This window comes from Drosophila elegans, unplaced genomic scaffold (assembly GCF_018152505.1).
Source record: "Drosophila elegans isolate 14027-0461.03 unplaced genomic scaffold, ASM1815250v1 contig_208, whole genome shotgun sequence".
Lineage (NCBI taxonomy): Eukaryota > Metazoa > Arthropoda > Insecta > Diptera > Drosophilidae > Drosophila > Drosophila elegans.
Genome location: NW_024545578.1, coordinates 6337145 through 6359598, shown reverse-complemented (window position 1 = coordinate 6359598; position 22454 = coordinate 6337145). Strand labels below are relative to the sequence as shown.

The 22454-nt window shown below is 39.0% G+C and overlaps 2 protein-coding genes across 2 annotated transcripts in view; one reads left to right on the top strand and one right to left on the bottom strand.

The window, feature by feature from the left end:
* The window catches only part of LOC108145899 (protein naked cuticle), a 43815-nt gene that overhangs the window by 5466 nt on the left and 15895 nt on the right, over positions 1–22454 (top strand).
* On the bottom strand, positions 7832–10151 carry LOC108145900. The gene is made up of 2 exons (XM_017271554.2): positions 8427–10151; positions 7832–8360 (listed from the first exon to the last, which is right to left on the bottom strand). The coding sequence occupies exons 1-2, from the start codon at positions 8630–8632 to the stop codon at positions 8177–8179; spliced, it is 390 nt and encodes a 129-aa protein (XP_017127043.1). The 5' UTR covers positions 8633–10151; the 3' UTR covers positions 7832–8176.

Sequence of the window (22454 nt, the reverse complement as noted above, 5' to 3'; positions counted from 1 at the left end):
CTTCTTTGCAAATTATATATACGAGGGTCGGTACCTCTGACGTCTGATTGATAAGCGAACCCCCCGCCTTATCTTAATAATATTTAATGCATGGCAAGGCGAAGCGTGGCGAGGCCGAAGCGAAAAGTGTTGTCACCAAGGGGGAAAGGGTGTAAGAATGGGCATTGGAGGGGGTTTTTTTTGGGGGGCGGAGGCAGAGGAATAGTTTGTGTATAGTGAAAATGAAATTGAAAATAATACAAAACGCTTTGTCGGTCATTAGCTTTGAGTGGACGCCGCCAACGCCGCTTTCGAGTATTTCTTTTTTTTCGGGGATTGTCGCGTCATTTGCTCGCTTGGTTTGGGTTCGGTTCGGTTTGGTTTGGTTTTGATTATGTCAAAGCGAAAAAGCCGCCAAACATGTGTGCCCCAACCCGCATGGCTGTGAGTTCGTAAATGCTTTGAGGAAAGCGGCCTGGGAAATGTTTTTTGGGGAAGACCCCCACCAAAGTGGAAACTCCGATTTATTCGGTAAAGTGACAGAAATTCTGTTGGATCGATTGGGAATACAAATTTATTTTGTATTATTAAGGATTACGATTGAAATACAAAATTTAAATATGCCATAAGATGAGCTGATGTTGACAGCAGCCACATACCAACTTTACTAATTATCTGAAACGGAATTAATAAAAAGAAAGTCAATAAAGAAATCAAAATAATAGTTTAAATACTTTATGGTTTGCTTATACAATACAATAATATTTTAAAAATATTAATGACTTTAAATATTTTTATATTAATTTTTATAGTAATATAAATTCCATTAAGGAATATATGGACTTTAATTTTTTTGATTTAATAGCCTTACTTATTTACTTAATTTATAGAAATACCCATGTATTCAGACTAAAGCTATGGTTGCCAGATTATATATAGACATGATCAGTTTTTAATGATTTTTCATTTTATTTCATTAAAGTGGAATGACAGAAGGTTTTTCAGGGAGGGGTCGGAGATAAAACAAAAGGCGGCTAACAAACAGAAAACCAGCAAACCAAGCCAACTGACAACAAAGCGAACTATGGATACCCCTAGTATCTGTGTGTGAATCTGACAGTATGTGGCTGTGTGTGTGTTAGTGTGGGGGGTATTTGGGTGTCTCTACCACTTTTTGTGTATGCGTGTCAACGGCACACACAGACACTTTCCGCTTTTGAAGTGGCTTTTAATTGATAAAAAGCAAAAAAGAGGAGAGCATAAAACCGTAGCGAGCAACAAAAACAAAAAAACAAAAATGGGCATTACACATACGGCATGGTGGCTGTGCCGGAAAATTGAGAGCTGATAGCAGCAGGAAAAGCAGCAACGTCATTGATATTAATTCCCACGCTGTTGATGCGAGAGTGCTCCGCTCCTCTGGACGGGATTTATTTTCGGGGTCTGAAAACACAAACACTCCCACCCACCCATCCATCTACCTAGTTAAATGATAAAAACGTGTTGCAGTGAGAAAGTGGGAGTACTTTAAAATGCAAAAGCTTGGCAACAACAGTAGCTAAGTGCTTTTGGGAATGAGAATAGATAATGCATGGCTTGCAGCGCTTTTTGGCTCTGTGTGTATAAGCAAAATTGGCTGGGAAATGTCTGTCAGGCAAAAATTGCTAGTCAGAAATGCGTGGTTAAATATTCTAAAACATATATATTTCGGTCAACAGGGTTAAATATTCTAGAAAATGTATTTATATGAGCTTAAGATCTTGCTTAGGGCAAAGAATTCTTCAAATGTAATTTAAACTTTGTTAGGCATTACAAATTTATTTCTTTTGAACATATACGTACTTATTCCCAACTCAATCAAAGCCAGTTCAAATAAATTTCAGAAGAAACCAAAAATTCAGACTAATATAATTTGTGCCTTCAAAGACCGCTTCAAAGGAAACTTGTCAAAGGAAAAGCATAATTCTCTTATCTTCAAATCCACCAGCTCCCCCCACAGTTTTCCCACACTCTGCGATGAAAATAAAACCATTTCCTTCTATCGTCTGCCGCAGACAAAAATTAAACTGTTATGTTGCCGGCGCTTTTGCCAATTTATAGAAAATTTCCAATTGTGATTATTGATTATTCATTTCCTTCGCCGACCGACGACTTCGGCTTCAGGTTCCAACTCTATGTTGAGCTTGGTGTGGTGGCGCACCTACATTTCGATTTGGGATTGCTTAACCCACTCTGCCCCTAACCCCCCTTCGCCGGGGGTTAAGTTGAGTCGTCTGTGGAGTCGACATCATCATCATCATCGAAATGGTAAATTGGACTGCAGAATTTTCGAATTGAAATTGCCGGGATTGTGTTGTATTGTACAATAGTTTTTTTTTCTTCATTTCTCTACCATTCCCTCCACTCAGTTTTGGTTATTGTCGGGATATTGTGGATTGGTATTGTTTGGAGGATGGGCTTGGGGTAATCATAACGGGTCGCTTGTTAACATGCTACATTAAATTTTTATCAAGAGCCATGGCAACAAGAACAATCGTGGCGCACATCTACTATACATCTACAGCCCCATTCCACACAGCTTACATAAATATCATAAATATCCAAAATAATGATGTTGTTTGTTCTTGTTGTTGTAGTACTCTCGATTATTATGATTATTGTGGAACGGCTGCAATGTAGCATGATTAACACAATCCCGGCGGTGGCAGCCTCAATCCATTCCCCCAAAGAGATGAGAGGCCAGAGGGAAACAATCGCCCCAAATAGAACCTAAAAGCATTGAACTGAGCTTTCCCCACCCCCTCTCGTTTTTCCCCTTCCCCTAACTTTCACATACATTACAAATAATCATAATAACAATGGACCCTCATTGCCTGAAAAAAGATTTTTGGTACCGCTGACCAACTGGGAACATTGGTCGAGGAAGTGAAGAGGGTTTCGTTGTTATTGTTGCCGTTGTGGGTGTGGTCAGAGCGGCATAAAAAAGCGTTAAATTACAACATGAAAAATACTCATAGCAAGTACTTAAAGTCTGTGAAAAATATGTAGGCGTAATGGAGAGGGAGAGTTGTTCATCAACTAAGGTTCAAGAAGTGTTCATTTGGAGAAAGCCTAATGGTTTATTAGAAGACAATATTGAAAAAAATGTATAGAAGATTAATCTGTTATTATGAATTTTGTGTAAAATACAAAAATATATTTATTTTATGTATTATTTAAAAAGCCTATTCTATTTAACAAATGTTAAGGGTATATGTATTTTTAATCTAAAAATTAGCAAATGTATATTATAATTATTTATACTGACTTGTAGAAAAAGAATGGTTTTTAATTTTCTGTAGGTTAGAATGTATATGCTTTAAAAATCCTCTTAAAGAACTCCCACCAAAGACGGGTTCCTAAAAATAACATCAACCTTTAAGCGATCATATATCAAAGTATCCCATTACCGCAAACAGCAGAAAATATCTATGGAAACCTCGTTAAGAGTTCGGCCCGAGTAAATATAGCTTTATAAATTATTTCTATGATTTATATAATATTTATTGCACAAAACGAAAACCATAACAATAAACATAATGACAGGACAAACAACAACAAACAACAACAAAAAACAAACAAACAAACAACTCGTACACGTACACATGCGGATACTTTAATGTATTTACGAAGTTGAAGTTTGCGTGACTGACGAAAAGTTTTAATCGCTTGGGGGGCGGAGTGAAGGAGGGTGGAAACTGCCATCCATTTGGGGCTTTATCATACATTCAACTCGCTATCGGCCGTACAACGTCATAAATTTGTAGCGCCAATTAATCACTTTTCCGAGGGACACTGAGCTGGGGGGTTGGGGACATTGAGGTTTGGACAGCGAGGGCAAAGTTTTCGTTTGACTGCATTGCAGTGCAGTCTATTGAATAATTGATGATGCATCTTGCAGATACATTAAAAACGAGCATGCTCAAAAACACAGAAAGCGAGCAAAAGCCCACATAAATATATACAGTTTTGTAAATAATAAAAAAAAGGCCAACAAACTGTCAATTCCAATTCATTAAAGACTCTGAGAGTCGTGTGGGAAAATGCAGTATCGTACCGTAGCGAATGCAGAGCGCAGCAACAAGTTGAGATACGGATACAGAACACGCAGAGATACGGATGCGGAAAAGCCAGCACAAAAGTATCTAGGGTAATGAGAGAATATTTTAAACAAAAAGGTACTTTTTTTGTGCTGCGTGCCTGTGAATTAATGAAGGGATGAAGGTTGAAGAAAACCCTCGCATCAAAGATGATAAAAAACTCTTATCAAACAGAAGCCCAACAATTTTTATTGCTTTGACAAATGCCGAGAGGACCGCTGCTGATATATATATATATATATATATGTATATATATGTATCCATTCTTTTTTCCTGAGAATTTTAAGTGTTATTAATGTTTGTACAGTTAATTTGCATCCCATTGATGTCGGACCCCGAAAGGGTTGAGAGCCGTTCAAAGGGTCTCCTTTTCGGTCTCGGTCTCTCAAAAGATATTTTATGCGTACATAATTAATACTTGGTGCGGGCGTTTCTGAAGCCTAAGCGGAAATGCGGTCCTAAAAATTCCCCGAATTCCCTCGCAGTCCCTCCTCGTAAATTCCATGGGGCATGGGCATTGTTCGGGCCCGTAAGCTGGCATTAAATTTTCATGGCTTAAACAGCGGCACGGAATAGGCTTAGGTTTTGGTTTCGGTTTCGACCACTATTTTGCTACCTCTTCTTCTGATTTTCCTGCCTTCGCCTGAGCATTCTTCTCTGCCGCTTCGTTTTCATCATCGGAGAAACGTTTTTCACTTGAATTTCTGTCGGCGGCCATATAATTAAGGTGCACACGGCAAAATATGAGTGCAACGCAACACTTTGTGGCTCGGGCTCGACGGAGGAAAATAAAGGAAGGAGAAAGAGAACCTGCAATTTGCCCTGGCCGGGACTCTCTGTCTCGGAATCGCTGAAGTCACCAGTACCAGTACCAGTACCAGTCAGTCGGAGATTCAGCCTCAAAGTTCCCCCAATGTGGCCACGATGCTCATTAAAAAGCCACGTATATACACGGCGAGTCAGGGAAAAGTATTACATAAAACCGATCAAAAATATATGCTGTTTTGATCATATGTTATCGAACCATAATTTGATTGGCAAAATAAGACTTTTAAATATTGCAAAACTAAATATATCAAGCTTAGATTTTCCGTAATTTTTGACATTAGTCTGTTAAATGATAATGATAATATAAGATCATAATATTGCTCGTAATTTTTTTTTAGAAAAATCTGTAACCATCAAAACCTGATGGTCAAAATTATACACTTTTAATCCAATTTTATGTTTTTCAAGCTTCGAATTATATAAATTTGTTATAGTTTTTTTTAGTAAAATTAAGATAAGATAGACAGACCAATGCAACAACTTTTTTTATGTTAAAGAATTGTTTTTTAATGTTACATTTTTACTTTTAAAATAAATAATATTATTACCCTGTTTTTCTCTGTGTATGTATAAAACCTGACCAACAAATTGAAGCTGCTAGGTTAACGGGGAGTCACTAAGGGGTGCCTTGCCCCAAAAGTGCTACAGTTAATGGGCAGCAAACAGTCCCGGGTCCTCGACTTCGTGTCTGTGTTAATTTGATATGCTGCAGGCTGCCCAAGAAGGTAACCGTGTGGGCGGAGGGGCGAGGGGGTGTGGCAGTGGGAGGGGCCAACAGGAAGCGTAAAGGAGCCATCTGTCAGTTGGAGTTATGGCAAATGTTCGCTAGATTGCATTACTTTTCGGGTCTTTTGATGAATTTTGTGTGTAGATAATTTAAAAGAGAATTATGAATAAAGACAGTTTGAAATTGTAAGTACCCTAGGCTATATAAAAGCGGTTGAAGCTAATAAGTTTCTTTACCTTAATTTTGCTTCGATGAACAAGCCAATGTTCTGTAGTGCGTACCAATTTTTAAGACATTTCCTTTGTATTTTAATTATAAGCAAACTACTTAAAGGTAAACTTATTTGTCCAAGTATAATAGTTGATTTAATGCAAATGTTTATAAACATTCGTTTAATGCACTTTATTTCCTATGTACTTTACCTTACCTAACAATATCTGAAAGGCCAACGAACAACTTTCTACACCCGTCTCGTAATCAGATATCTCTTTTGGCCCTACACCAACTGCTCGACGGGCATTTAATGCAATTTATTTAATTAGTTTTCGTAGGAAGTTTCCCTGTCTAGTTTGTTTTGCTTTCGAGCACCGTATTATGTGTCTGTCGCTGTCGTTGGGTATGTATTTCCGAGGCTACGCAATCGCAACGACAGCCACCCTTCACCGTTGCCCCCTTTTAAAATAGTCGAAAAATTCCATGAACGAAAAATGCGCACATAATTCACTTCACCGGCAACTGGGAATAACAAGGTTTTGACGTTTATGAATTGATCATTATGCTAAATTATGATTTGTAGCGTTCAAATTACAAATTTGTTACATATTCTTTTCCCCACCCACCTTCTCCACTGGGGGTTCCTGTGGCTCGCAATGTTGCGCCAATTTCAGCCAACCACAAATCATTTTTTTTCGACTCTTATATACACATCTGTATATGTACGGATCGGTTTATCTGGCCCCCATCGCCGCTGGTCTCTGTGCGTTATAAAAATTGACTTTTCGCAAAACGATAAACAAGAAATACGACGCAGAAGGATGGCAGGGGGTACGCATATTTACGCATAATTTGCGTGGCCCCCATTCCGATAATAAAAATAGGGTACCCGAGGATGCCAAAAATATGCATAAAATTGTGGAGGAGAGGGGAAAGACGACGGGATCAGAGGAAATGCAATTTTTGCTAGTGTTTGAGGTACTCCTCGAGGTGCTATAAAAAGATGAACGGGCAAAGTCTCAACTCATAATGAATGAAAACAGCTGAAGAGACTTAAACTATCTGGCATGCTTGGGGATAAGAGAATTTATGAGCAATTGCTGAGGAAAACGAGGGAGTCTTAAATTAAATTTTAAAGTTGGCAAAGAGTTCGACTATTGTTTCAAATCTTTTTCCCAATAAGTATTTTGTACAAAGTTTAATAACTTTCTTTTGGAAACTACTATTTTTCTTATAAAGTCATCTCTATTTTTGTTTAATGGATAGCATTTGTAACCTTTTTGTATCTCCCGAATGTATCTCAGTGATACAACATTCTTTTGTCTCATATAGATGCCACCATTTGCATTCCAAGCAACCTACCCAACTTCCTCCAGCGATCTTCGTGAAATATTTGAGATAATACCCATACATCAACTGTCGGTCTGTCGGTCCCTCGTTTATCGAAGATCTAGCGTATTTCTGCCATGAATATTTGGTCGCTTACTCATCGTCATCCAGCATTTCATTCAAACTTCGTGGCAAAACATTTGCCTAATTATCCGCTTCAGAGGCCAAAGATACAGAACCGGCTCAGGGATCAGACCCAAACGGAGTTCCTGGAAAACCTGACACATTGTTAGCAGCTATAAAAACGTCAAGGAGATCCATGGTCGGATAGGCCAGGACACATGGCGAGCACAATCTTTTTAGGGATTTTCATGGCATACACACAGAACAGCATGACACATGCACGGCAACAAAACTACGATTTCGATTGCAGCTAATGATGGCAACGGAGCGTCGTGTGTGTCTTTAGGAGATTCCTCCGTATCCCACTCCAAAGGCAATTGATTTTAATTTCCATATGTGTGTGTTCCCCAGCAAATGCACTGAGGAAACAGGGGGAAAATTAATTAATTAATAATAAAAATATATATCAAAATTTATTTATTTAAATATGTATGATTTTAAGTATATAACTATATTTATTAATTTCAGCTAATTCTGATTCGTTCATGTCATGCTATCTTTATTTTTTTCTGTTCTTATTCATAACCATAAGATGTATTAAAGAAGAGACCTGACATAAAGATTCAAAAATCCATTTTGTACAATATAGTTAAATTTGAAATTTTATTTTAAATTTTATAAAATTTTTCTGAGTGTCTGGGAGTGTTTGTGCGGCGGTTGTTAAAACTTCCGCTGCAGCTTCAGTCGGAGAATAAACCGCATCCACAGCTGCTCCAAAATGCGGCGCCGACGATTTTGTGCCTGTTTCCCCTCTCATTTCCTCCCCTTCCCCTCTCTTTTACTCCTTTTCTCCGCTGCCATTAGCTCTGCTTCTATGCACTTCCGTTCCACACACACTCGTACACACACGCAACATGAAAAGGTGACCCAACTGATGGGCAGGTGTTGCCGTTATTCTGTGGTCTCCGACTGCGGTTGCATCGTTTCCAGCATTTCCAGCGAAACAGCCATAGGTGTGGTCCCTGCGATAAAGGCGAAATACATTTCAATTCCGAGTGGAAGGGTTCGATTAAGCCGATTCCAGATACCGTAAGTGCCCGCCTGTCATTAGAGCGGGATGTTGTGGATGTTGTGGCCACGGCGAAAGGTTCTCCGAAGCGATTGTCTTGCTTTTTTCCCTTCCAGCACCGACTCCATTGTGATTGATTGATTGATGAGGCAGCCGTCTGGAACTGGAGTTGAGAGTGATTAAGAAAAAGAGATCATAGAGGAAGACACAAAGCGGCATGTCCATGGTATAGGGAAAGTCTTTATATATATTGTCTATAGTTATGGGAACATGAATTGGTCTCTATTGTGGTTGCGAAAGAAAGGTTAAGCCCCGGTATTGATTGACAAGATTGAGTGGGTTCAGAGTAAAGTGCTACATAATGTAGGTGGCTATACATATGGTACTTGTTTTTACAGAATGAAAGTAATGTTCACCCAATCTTAAATCTGACATAAGACTTTCAATCTTTTGAGTTGTTTAGGTATTGATCTTCTAACATAAATAAATATTTTAATAAATTTAAATTTAAGCTATATAGGTTATATACAATTATTATATCATAAGAGCAATTATGTAAATTTAATAAAGAGTTCCTTAAATTTTACTAAACAAACAAAACCTTTGAAAATACACAGTTTTCTGACAACAAATATATATTTCACATCAACACAAAAGGAATTTGGGATAAGGGATTCGCTTGGTTATCCTTTGACCCTACCATCTAACCCAATCCTAACTCTAGACCCAGGAGATTTGCATACAGCAAAAACGTTCCCATGTGGATCTTTTTTCTACTGCCATTCAGCACTTGCCGGCTGTCATTTGTAAAATTTATGACTTGCTGTCAATGAAATGCCACCCAAAGCGTTCTGCCATTGTTGACACCACACATATACTATATAGAACGTCCTCGGGTATAGATACAGATACAGATACAGATAGAGCCAAGACAAAGGAGCTGGCAATTGAGCGATGTTGTCGCATTGTTGCACATATTTAGCAGCCATTTTCAATTTCACTTGTGCCACAATTTAAAATGCAAAACACAGGCGAGGACGTCTGCGATGTCTGCGATGTCTGGGATATCGGGGGACTTTGACAAATGCCGCTGCCACTTGGCCTAGGTGCTAATGGTTCGCCGGTGGTCGGTTGTCTGTTGCCCGGAATACTACTCGGACTTTTGACTCCCTCCGAGGCGGCTGGCTTATTGAAATTGATGAGCGGCCAAGTACGTGGCAGCTTAGCTTAAATCTACCCCGACAAAGCCCCATCTCCATACCCGTACCCATCCACATCCACATCTCTCTGTTTCTGACGACCCTGGGCCTATAAGCGCAACTCAGTCTGACTTTGACATTGATTGATTGCTCTGGCAGTGTAATTTATATGATTGTATTAGGGGAGTTCGCGGGGTCTTCACTTCTCCACACTTTGTTATTAATAGTTGCCGCCGCTGCCGCCGCCACCGCCACCGCCTCTAGTTGTTATTTCAACAACAATTTCTGCTGAAAATAATTTTCGTTTCGTTTATAAAATATGCCCGGGCAATTCATTTTTAATGGTTTGCCATGCACTTTAGCCACCTAGATCGAGCTCCAAATCCACACGAAAACGGAATATTTAGGGTGAGAGCTGCTGAAAAATTGATGGCAAGTGTTTCCGGGTGATAAAGCAACCTTGGGTATGCTCTTTTTGTCAAAAAAGATTAGGGATAAATTGAGGATTATTAAATAAAAGCGGGCTTTTAAATATAAATGAGATAGTCTTATAAAATGAATATTAAATATAACATTTAAACAATTGATTTCCCAGAGATTTTTACACAAAAAAGAAAAACAAAAAATATTTTAAAAACATAATAATATCCTTTGTATTAATTCAAGGAATGTTTAATTTGTCGTTCTACCTGTTTGCTTGTTTTAAGAAACACTTTAAGTTTAAAAATCTACGACCACATCACACACTTTCAAATAGCCAGCATTCCTGCAGTTTTTGGCCATACCCTTTTCAGAGCCCTGCTGGAAAATATTTCCCAATAGAATTTCATCGAGCTGTGAGTATTTTGCACAAAATTTGATACGCAAAATATGTTGCAGCAGCAACAGGAAAGGTTTTGGATGGATGTGGCTGCTGTATGGGATAACCAGTCACGTACTATGGAAAAGCCACGGGCAAATGCAGCTAGCAATATTCACACCCACCGCAGCCACGCCCCAAATTCCGCCCCCTTTTTCTTCCACCCGGACACCAAGCAATTTTGTTTTGGTTTTTGGGAAAAAAAACATTTTTCGCTTTATTTATGGCAGACGTTTAGCAGCGAAAAGGTGGCGAAGGGAATTCAAGTTGATTTTCAATTTTAGCAGCTGCTTTAAAAAGTGGCGCTTGAAAATGTTTTGTGCTCTTTTTTTTCTTAGCTGTTTTTGCATTTTGTTTTATATATTTTTTGTGAGTTTCGCTGCTGCACTAGCTTCATTAGGCATGGAGAGACGTCGGAGTCTTGAACTTCTGCAGCTGCCTCGGGCGAAAGTTTAATGTCTTTTCTGGCTAATTGAGTAGCCGGCACCGGCAACTCGAGACGGACGGATAGAGGGACGGATAGACGGATAGACGGACTTTCAGACGGACCAAGACCAAGCGAACCGCACATAGAAAGACCCTGCCAAGTCATGCATCTAATTATGGGCAGCAAAAAGGCCAAGTAAAATAACGTTGAAACTATTTACTGCACTGTGGTTTCGGGGCTGGAGGTGTGTTCGGTTCGATGGGATGGGATTATGGGATGGGGTTTTGTGGGTACATGTGCTCCGGTATGGCTGCTTAAGGGCAATTAACTGTTACTTACGTTGGCATTTTCCGACCAATTAAAAACGCGGAAAGCTAGCAGACCAAGAAAGCCATTAGAGCTAATGTTTTTTCAGTTAGCCATTAGTTGCGTTATTTTTGTGAAGCGATTAGAAGGTATTGTCCTTGAAAAGAACTTGAGATTGGAGGTGTTGCTGGTGTTGGCCACATAAGCACTTACAAATTGCAGAAAATAGATAAACTTTAAGACAAAGAAAATCTATACTTTATTAGTTTGAATATTGAAAGAGTTAAAATCAAATCCGTATAGCAATCCATTAAATTTTGATGAATATAAATGTATACCGTTTCTTAAATTTTTCAACGATCAAATTTGATTATAATATGCATTCAATTTATTCGTCTTAATCACTTATTTATATATCAAACTTCAGCAAGTGATTTATCATTCATTCCTCATTTATTTTTTGTTCAACCAATGTATAACATTTTGAATTAGAAAAGTGAACTGTTCATCGATCAACTGGGCCATCCATCAAGAGTTCATTTGCTTTATTACTGGCACCTTCCCACGGGGATTCTGTTGGCCAGCTCACACGTTCTCTTAATTAAACTAATCAGGCCAGAGACCAGCTCTAGTTACTTACGCTTCGGCTTAAACTGTTAACTTAAGCTGGCCACAGCTGATGTTGGCCTTAAGTCGCTTCATTGAATTAAGCCAACCGAAGGTACCAGTCCCCAGTCCACAGTCCCCAGTTTTCCCCCTGAAATACCCCTGTCCATAAGCCACCTGTAAGTACAGGGAACATCGGGGAATGGTGAAGGGAAGCTCTGGGCGCCATCTGGCATCCGCAGAGCGCCAATAAAATTATACACCAATGTCTCTATTGGACTATCTGCCCTGCGCTTTTATATATCTTTCCCTAGTCCATGGTTTCTTTCCTTCTTTTTTTTTTTGGCCTGAAGTGGAGTGGACCATTCCCAATGCGGTTTTTTATGTGGCTCCCGCTCTATCTGTAACTATTTCCAAGCTGTTGCCAGCAATTAAACTTTGTGTCTGCTTCTATCTGCGTTCCTTTTTCCCTCTATTTTAAATTGCTAATGCCATAAAATGAAATTAAAGCTGGGCGAGGGGGTGGAAGGGGGAGGGGAAATGGGGTTTAAGACTTCGAGTTCGAGGCCAATCCATGGCTCTGATATTTCCGTGCACTTAAACACTTAACGCCATTGTTTATACACTTGAGTGCACTCGCCTCGTCGCCTTTTGATGTGGTGTGAAAAGTCGTCAATGGCACAAACACTCGCACATAAGCTCAGTCACATTTCCCTCATATTTTCCTTTGCTTTGCCTCTTTTATTTTTTAAATCCCAAAAACGTATCCGCAGAGCACAATACTCATAAGTGTTCAGCTAAATGGAAAAACATTTCTTTTAAGCGTTGACAAAACAATAAAATAAAAGACGCTTATGCTCTGGAGGGCATTTTGATGCCATTTTTTCGATTGCGTTTGTGATTCCGTCCCCGTCCCCGTCTCCGATTCTGATTCCGATTCCTGGCTCCACATAATGAAGGTATTTGGGATTGTCTAAAGTAGTAGGAAGTGTTTTCCTTTTTGGTGTGAAAATTGCCGTCGAAGATTTCCGTTAAGACAGCAGACGACGGAGAAATCGGAGGGTTATGACCAATTTGGGGGGAAGCAATTTTCAGCACAAACAAAATGACATAGAGATAGGTTTTTTTGGGTTAGGAGCTAAAGGAAGGAGGATCCTTGCATGTGTTCTGGGTAATCTGTTAAGGAATGGGTCCCCTAACAGGAAGGTAAACGGAAGCGGAAGGATGTTCAGGTGACAAAGATGTCAGTGGCAATGTGTGTGGATGGAAAACAACAGACATAAGCGGAAAAATAAGTGTAAGGAAATGGTGGGGGAAAACGTCTTGTTGATGTAGATTTACTATGCCAATAAGCAGTTTGGACAGGAAGATAAAAGGAAATTAAATGGGACTTGATAGAGAAGTTACACATATTTAAATTAAATGTATGGAAATAAATGCAATCATGTGGAACATAAAACACGTTGGGCTTAGCGAAATTTAAAAAAGACTTAAGTGTTTTATTCAAATTAATTAGAAAAGAAAATTTATGTTTGCAATTATACATCACTTATTTTAATAATGTTTTAAACAACTTAAAATATTAAAAAAGTTATAAATTGTTGTAAATAATTAATAAATGTATTAAACATTTTTATTTATTGTTCAAACATAAAACAAAACACTCTTTAGATGAAAGGCACAAACCTTATCTCTTCTTTGGTCGCCTTTGCCAAATTTACCCCTGATTTTTACCACCACGAAACTGGGTCAATTCATTTGTGTTGGCCCATCCACTTTCCCCCAGCCACCCCCTCCCCCGCATTTCGCCCTGGGCAACAGCTGTCAACCAGGTTACGTGTGTGAAAGTCGCAGGGGGTGGGGTTGTAGGCATAAATTTAGCCCCACCCCCCTGCCCGCTCCTAAAATTGCGAAAAACGGAAAAACACCAAAATCCGAGATGACAACGATACACTGGGAAAAATATCATCGAAAATGATAGACAATGTCCAATGTCTTCAATACATTTTATTTCTGGACTTTCCCATACGATTCTTAAAAAATTAAGATGTTGTTTATTTTGAAAATACTTCGTACTGCCATTTTATAAATCTTGATGTACAGATTATTGTGGTATAAGGGATAGATATTTTTTTTATTGTGGCATAAGATATACATTTTTTTCTGTGCTTGGGGGTCATCTCACACGTACACACTTACATTCATATATGTAGCTGTATAGTACCCTAATTCGATTTCAAAGCACACCGAATTAAGGCAGCAACTCCGGAGGCCTTTTGTTCTATGCCATGGATTGGTTTTAGCCAGCATGAAAAGCTATTGAAAAATCATACATGGAGTGGGAAAGCCGACAAGAAAAGCAACGAAACGAAAGACAAAAGACAAACACAGCAGAAATGGAGACTCATCCACAGTGATACGTGCCTGGCATTTGCCAAGCTGGATTAATTTCATTTCACCAAAAAAAAAAAGAAAAGAAAACACACAAAAGACAGAAAGTACTGAAAAGGGAAGACTCTCGGATAACCCTCAACTCCCCGATAATGGCAGCATTAATTTGAATTGCATAATTTGTGTTGTGCAGAAAGCAGAGACGAAGAAATTAAGTCAATGGCCCAAACAAAATATAAATATCGATTAGGAGACGAGCTGCAAATGACGGGGAAAATAAGTCAGCGCCAACCCATTTAATTGGGAAAATTCAACACGTACGCCACATTTGTATTCATTCTCGGTCCGCGTCGTCTCATGTCGCTGGGAAATTGGATTAAAGACGTTAAAGACTCTTGGCCCCGTCGTTGTCAACGCTGTCTCCTCGGCAACTGTAAATTACATTTCATATTAGCGTAGGGGGCTGGAGAAGATCTGGTGGAGTGGGTGTCCGGGGACTTGGAGAAGCCTCCCTCAGATGTGCAAAAAAAAACGAGAGATTCTGAACGAAAACAAAATGAAGTTGGTTAGTATGCCATAATCGTATGGCGACGAGGCCTTATTTATGTATAGCATTAACGCATATTAGGCCTAATGGGCATAACATACGATGGCGGTAAGGGGAGAAGTTGCCAAAAGGGAGCTCCAAATAGGGGGCCTAAATTGTTATTAACGTCCTGAAAAACAGAGTATGATCAGAAGTTATGCAAGTGGTGAGGAATCACAAATGGAGTGCATGAATGAAAACAACAAACTAAACAAAAAATATAAAATGGAAAAAGTATGAAGAAAGCAAAATACAAACAAAAATATCTATAAATCACAGATAGACCAAAATCACATAGCTAAATAGATATTTAAAGGTTTTATTAAAAAACTAAACCACGAAAAAACTAAAAGACATAGAAAATCAAAGGAAAAATATGAAACCTTAGGAAGAAACTAAAGGAAAGATGAAGGAGAGCTAATATCTAAGCTAGTTCAATTTCAAGATGAGCACTATAGATGCACTGAGCCGTAATTCACCCAACAAAATAACAAAACCTTCAGCAACCCAAACATAATCCAGTACCATCGTCCCGGGGGATTCCCTTAGTCCAATGTTTACATGTCAACTCCATCACGTTCTAGTTGATTAAATAAACTGATTGATGGCATGCCTGATTGATGCCTTCATCGGGTCGTCATCCCCCACATCATCGACATTTTTTCACCATAACTTCCTTGACTAATGCAACCCTTTTTCTCTTTTCCTTGCAGGTGTGTACCCAAACCAACTTCAAATCAAAGAAGTCAACCCTTAAAGGTCTTGTAAGCTACCAATTTTTTTTTCCTTTGGCTTGGGGGTGTGTTGTACTTTTCACGCATTGACAAACTGGGGGCGAATCTCAGTTGGAGAGAACTTGGCTGAGGAATATTTTAAGCATTATAATCGCATTAGAGCGATAAATGACCAAAATCGATAGGCAGTCAGCAGTTTTGGCTATTTAGTTTCAGTTGCCGCCAAGCGAAAAAATCACCGAGGGTGACTTTTGACAGCCCCCGGAAAAAAAATAACTTAACCGAAAACCGAGTCACGTACGTTGCTTTAAAGCAACCCTTAGACCCACTCCCACTGGCTTTACTTGCACCACTCCAGTGAAATAAAACCGGCTTAAACGCCCCCAAATTAGAAGAGCTGGAAAGCAGCCCAGACAACCAGGAAATATGACAAGAGCCGGGGATTGCTATCGCTGGATTGCAGGCGGCCGTTTGCTGCAACGGAAGCAACCCCCAAAAAACCGGGAATGGCAGCACTTGGGGAAATATACGGGTGGGATATACCCCCTGAGTTAAAGCTGCAGGGTTAAAGAAATTTAATGAATATTTTATAAAAATATTTTCAAATTAATTTTTTTTAATCATATTTATAAAAAAAAAGTTTTAACTACTACATCTTTGTGGTAACTATCCCTTTAAAAAATGCCGAATATTCTCCCAGTGTATGCCGCAGTTCCTTTCTACGACTGCTCGAATTTTACTGCCTTCGGGAGTGTCTTTTCGAATTTCGCAGTTTATTGTCTGCTGATGATACAATGCATCAAATAATGAAAAGGGTTCCAGGAAATGCGCCACAATTAAGCCAGGGATTTCCACACACACTCGAGGACATCACTAGAAGCCCAACCTCATGAGATACCCGCCCCAAGGCATTTGTAAAACTTTTTTCCTTCACACTCTCAAGTTGCTATTTCCTTTCTTTTCAGTTTCACAGTTTTTCTCTATTTTTCTTTTTTCGCCATACAAAGTGCAAACAAAATTTATTTTCCATTTAGTTTTATAAAGCGCAAACAACATACAACAAGAGAGAAGAAAAAGCGAGAAACAAGAAAAACATTGGTGGGCACCATAAAAAATGTAAGGGAAAACAAGAAAATCAGCTAAAGGCAAAGCCAAACAAAGTTCAATCAAGTTAACTTTGTTGCCAAAGCGAAAGGAAGTAGGCGGTTTGGGGGAAAAAGGGGCGGGAAAAGTTCAAAGCAGCGTCGGACTTTTGACTGAAAGTCGTGGCCGATTTGACCAGGACACTCTGAACTCCAAAACCTGGCCAACCATCCTAGCTTAAGTGCATTTAAAAAAGTTTTCCTTTTTTTGGGGGGTTTCCTTCAGTTTTTTTTATTTGCCAGTGTACTTTATCACTGGGATCTGGGCAACCGCATTTCCCTATTTTCGGGCTGTATGTCCCTCTCAATTTTCAATCAAACTTAAAGCCCGGGACAAAAGACCCTTTAAGTTTGAACTTAGCCGGGAGGGTAAAGATGATCGGCCCTCGGTCAGAATGTTTAAGTAAGTATTATGTTTAGTGAGTGCAAATTTTGTTGAGTTTTTGTCACGTTTTCTGATTTTGGGAAAGTGGATAAGAAAAATACGTTTGAATGGGGGAAAACTAAGTTTAAAAGTAAAGAGATTTAAAAAAGGAAGCAAGTTTTAAAGTAAGATTCAAAACCCGAAACTCAAACTATTTTTAAAAGGGTAAATGGTGACAAGCAACCTACTAACCTTTTTCTTATAATTGTTTTGTGAATAACTGTTGAAAACTTAGCCAAGCCAACTGTAATAAATTTATCTCCAACCCAAAATCCTTGGACTTAACTACCAACAACTTGTGTAACTGGACCAAGTATAACATGAAGTATTTGAGTTATTTGAAAACTGCAACAGCTGCTGGCGAGAGCATCCTCAAAAGGCCGTGGGTCAGTAAAGTATCCTTTTAAGCCAAGTCTTGGAAAAACAATTCGCAATCATCACGCTCCCTTTTTACCCAGCATGGACTTGGCCAAAGTTTTTCCCTTTTTTTTTTACTTTTCGTAATGACCCGGGGCACGCCCAGAAAGTGGGTCAAGTTATATGCCAATAAGGTATGCACGTGGATATGGGCCGAGGAAATGAGTATTTGCATAGAACTTTGGTGCGTTTTTGCGGCCAATGTGTACGAAGGCAATTAAATGGTTTTCTCGTCGCAGTGTAACAAGAAAATCAATTACAAAACCCCACTTGAGAACGGTGAGGAGCGGTCGAAGCCAAATGACTTCCGCTCAAGATGTTGTGGTCGTCATTCTCGGTGCGCTTAATTGCTGGCCCGCAGAGTCCGGAGAACTCCTAAAACGGAAATCATGTTATGGCCACAGAGCTCTGCAGACGGGATGGAATAGCCGGCGACAGCAGTTGTAACTCATAAATATAATGACAAATCAGAAAAAATTCAAGAGGCAGCTGGACAGCAATCAAAAGCTGATGAAGAGCCAGCCTCTCCGTTCGCCGGTCTTCACTGCTGAGTCAGAAAAATAATGGAAAACAATTTGGACTCTGTGTGTGCCGGGGCAGATGAAACAAGAAAGGAGCTGAAAGGAAAGGAAAGGAAAGGAAAGGAAAGAAACAGCACAGACCATACCATGGAGATGAAAGAAAAGCCAGCAATAACAATTGAATTTTCAAATGCTGCTTATTGTTTTTCCAGCCAGCATCGTAGGCAAAGACGATGAAGAAATTGGCCCAACCGAACAAACCCCTTGTTAAAATGCAATCAAATTGTAGCCGAGAATGCTGCACGGCGACTCGTTCGTACTTCAATTGAGTTTGGGCTTGAGCTTTTAGCTGGCAGCCTGGGAGCTGCTAGCTGGTAGCCTGGGGGCCCAAAGCCAAACCACAAATATTTGCTGGCCAGGCCAAAAGCCAGTTTAATTTTGGCCTCAAGCGGAGAGGGTCAGCGACAACAACAATCTGCAGCCGCTGCCCCTTCCGTTCCATAAAAGAATAATAAAATGAAATAAACGCATGCTAGTGTACAAAACGAAGCTTATATGCTCTTGGGTTTTTCTAGTACGTATGAGCATTTGAAATTAGTTATAGGATAATTTTAATAGCCATTTTTATTGAGATTTACATTTTTAACATTTTTGTAATAAAGATCCTTACCTTTCAATTACTATTATTTAATATTTAGTATTTACTATCAATTTTACATAAAAGTTATACCTAGAAATTGTAAGCCTTTTAAAGTGTCATATGAAATTATAAATTATATCTTTATTTTTGTTATTATTTGCCATGAAATTTGCGTAAAGGCTACAAGGCTTCATAAAGTTCAAAATAATTTTAAAATATTTTCAGCAATTTATTTAAAGTTGCCAAGCTCTGCAAAATATTATAAAAATATAAAATATATAATAATCAATTAAATAAGAACTTGTTTTGAGTGTAGATTGAATAAAAACTTGTTTAAATTTTCATATCTCAGTTAGATATTCTTTTTAGTTGTCAACCAAAGGCATCAGTTTCTTTAGAACGTCTTTGCCAGTCCATAATTGATAGACCCCTCAAGTGCCAGAGTATAACGAGTAACAAACCTCAACTTTTTGGCATTCACTCGACTGCAACGTGGCATGGAGCATGCCAGCAAGTTTTGGGCTGTTCTGCTGCCGCGGCCACTTGGCTACTGGTTTTTTTTATTTTTTGCCGACAAGCCGCAAAAAAAAAGAAAAGAAGTGGGAAAAAAGCACACAAAAAGAAAACCTACAGTGGCCAAACGGTAGCCCCTTGTCAGAGCCCACATATGATTCTGACTCCGATCCCCGAACCCCTAAACTCCTCTTTCCCCTTTCTGGCAGTCGAATCTCAGTCAGAGTCTCGCATGTGCGACTGCCAAGTTCCAAGTACGTAAATCTGGAGGCTTTTTGTTTCCTTCTACCCGTCTTTTTATTTCTTATTTTTTAAATATGCTACGTGCAGCGACAACCGACAAACTCGACTGGAGAACGTGCTGCGTGCGGAGTATTTGTTGTTTGAAATGCGAAAAAAAAAGACTACAGAAGAAACAAAAAGTTAGCAAGAAGTTGCCGACAACGATGTCGGTTGACTTTGTCATATGAAAAGTAAACAAACGACAGGCAAAAGGCAACAAAAATCCGGGCCCACACAGACCAGGCCAAGTCAACTCTAGTCAGAAGAGTCGAGTGAGAGGCAAATTATGGTAGGAAAAGAGGAGAACCAGGGGCGTTTTCCCAAGGGGATGGAATAACCTAGATGCAGACACACTCTTTGACTGGAAAAATTGCGTATTTGATGCTTAAAGATTTAGGAAAGTCAACAGCATCAATTTATATATAATTTTTTTTCGTAGGTAATGTAGTTATAGGCCAATTTCAGCTCTGTATGAATTCTGGTTGACATGGTGTGTAATTGTTTATTTTAAAGAAAAACTAATTAGGCATATTAGCCAAATAAAATTAACAATTGAAACTGCAACAAAAATTGCATATTATAAACTACAGAAATGGCAATATAGTTTTAAACTTGTTTCCTTTTTCAAATCCATTATTTTATACTAAGATCCCTTCCCAATTTTCTGCCCTCTTCCTCTGTTTCATTTCAACTTTGTCACACTGTTCAGGCTACTCAACAAAACTTCACATTAACTCTCGCGAACGTCGCACACGTCTGAACTTCTGAGGAACCAAGGATCCCACTTAAGCCCTCCGGCTCAAGATTGTTTGTGGCACTGACGAAAAATAGTTAATTATAGTGGCAAGTGGCTTACAAAGAATGGCGACAATTCCAAGAGCCAGGGCAATAAAACTATTTTATGGCCAAAAGTTTCGGGTTCGGAGAAAGCCCCCCAAAACGAAAAAGAACTTGATTTAATAAAAGTTTTTGCTTGTTTACTTAAAGAATATTAATAATAGATGATGGGGCATGGACAAAGACTGGATGCAATCAGCTTATGCAAATCCTTGTTGATTTTAAAATAATGAAATTGTCCTGGCCATTGCATGAATAATCCACAAACGGTTGAATTGCGCAAATATCCTTGGCGCAACGTGGCGTATACGCAATTCCTGTTATTGTTGGCCTGGCCGGCGTAATGTAATTGCAATCGAAAGACAAAGCCGAAGTCGTATGCCTGGGAAATGCGCATATTTTCATTAAATATTTAGCCAAACGGTCGCCAGTATTTGTGTTTTGTTTTTTTTCTTTCTTATTTTCTTTTTTGGGGGAAAAATGGTGGGGGGTGAATCCAATATCCATTCTCGACTTTATGTGCAGAAACTTAATTTGCCGCCGTTTGCACAAAAATTGTTCGCATTTTGGCTGTGTGTGTCTGTCTGTCTGTTTGTGTTTGAGGTAATTGTGCAAACAAATTGTGGCAGAGGGGACCGCCCACAGTTGGCCCACGAAAGTGGCAGAAACTTTACAATCAAAAGCGGGGGCGGGGCCAAAAACACGGAATTTGTCGTCGATGCCAAGGCGTCCACTTCGTTCTTGGCACAGTAGCTATAAAAACACCATAAACAGTATGAAAATATGTGAAATACTTTTAAACACCAAGTTGAAAATGGAGGAACTATTTCAGAGCATACATTGTTTTGTGGTATGGTTATTAAAGAAGGAAGTTGATACAAAAAATTTGGAAATACTGAAAATATATTTTTTTAAAGATTTAAAAATATTTAATTAAGTTAAAAATTACTAAACTTTAAGTCCAAAAAAAAATTAGTTAAGGCTTTCTTAAAAGGCTTTTAAAAGACACTTGAAGTCTGATATGAAAAATCGTAAACAAAAATTTAAAATTTGAGAGAATACATCTTTTAAAACAATCTTTAATAACCATTCTGAAGAGAAACAGAAAAACAGATGTGATTGTACCGAAACGTATACAAAATATAATTGGTAACACAGTGAATATCTCTATAAAGAGATGGTGATACAAGCCAAAAAAAAGAGAATTTTAGAGATACGAAGAGAGCGAGTGTGTTGAAATATCTAGGCCGCATGCACTTGAGATGCATTTTTCCGCCACAAGATACAACCAAGAAATTACTGAATGAGTTGACCGGCTGCGTGGGCAATCGAGTTGCTGTTACTAATGCTGTTTTTTTATGTTCTTTGCTTTTGTTTCATCCGCTGCTCTCGAAGAAGCCGAAAATGAATTAACAATTTATGCGTGTGACGCATTCTGGGGCTCTCAAAGTCAAAGCCGAGACAACAACGAAGGCAAACAAAAACAAAATATAAATCTTCAAAGCATTCTTGTTGGCAAAAAATAAAACAAAAAAAAACAACAAGTAAAAACAAAACAGAAGCAGCCGCCAAATTGTTGTTTTTAGCCAACTGACTTAAAGGGAGATAAAAGGAGGCGGGATACGGGGAGTGGGCGGGGACATGGCCAAGTAGTTGGCAGATAAAAGCCGCTATAAAAACTGTCAAATAAACATCAAAGCGGATGCGCAACGCTTGACATGCTAAAATATACTTTATAGTCATGCGTGGCTCTGTGAGATTGGGATGAGAACGTATCTGAGTATCTGGGTATCTGGGCTGTGTATCTGTGAGATGTATCTGCTGTCTATCGGTGTGTGGGTCCGTTTAATGGCTTGTCGGAGGGGCCGGATATAAAGGGGGGTTTTTCACCCTGCATGTTATGTAGGGCGTTCGCCAATGCCAAAGTAATAGCACATGGCAAAACATAACAAAACATAAAAACATTGATGGCTGCAAATGATAGAGAGCTCTGCCAGTGACGGCGGGCTTGGGGGGGCTGATGATTGATGTTCTTATTGAAATATGATAGAAAATAATATTTTACGTGGCGATGTATAATGTCTGACAGATGAAGTGCAAGTGAAGTGTGCAAAGAGCAACTGATAAAGAAAGAACTTAGCATAAAATATACGCAATTCTACT

What these genes read in the sequence shown, in the direction of transcription:
- LOC108145900 (XM_017271554.2), bottom strand. Translation starts at nt 8,632, where the DNA reads ATGGACATGCCGCTTTGTGTCTTCCTCTATGATCTCTTTTTCTTAATC. An exon ending in ATGACAGGCGGGCACTTACG is followed by an intron (nt 8,361 to 8,426) that starts GTATCTGGAATC and finishes CCTTTATCGCAG; the next exon opens with GGACCACACCTATGGCTGTT.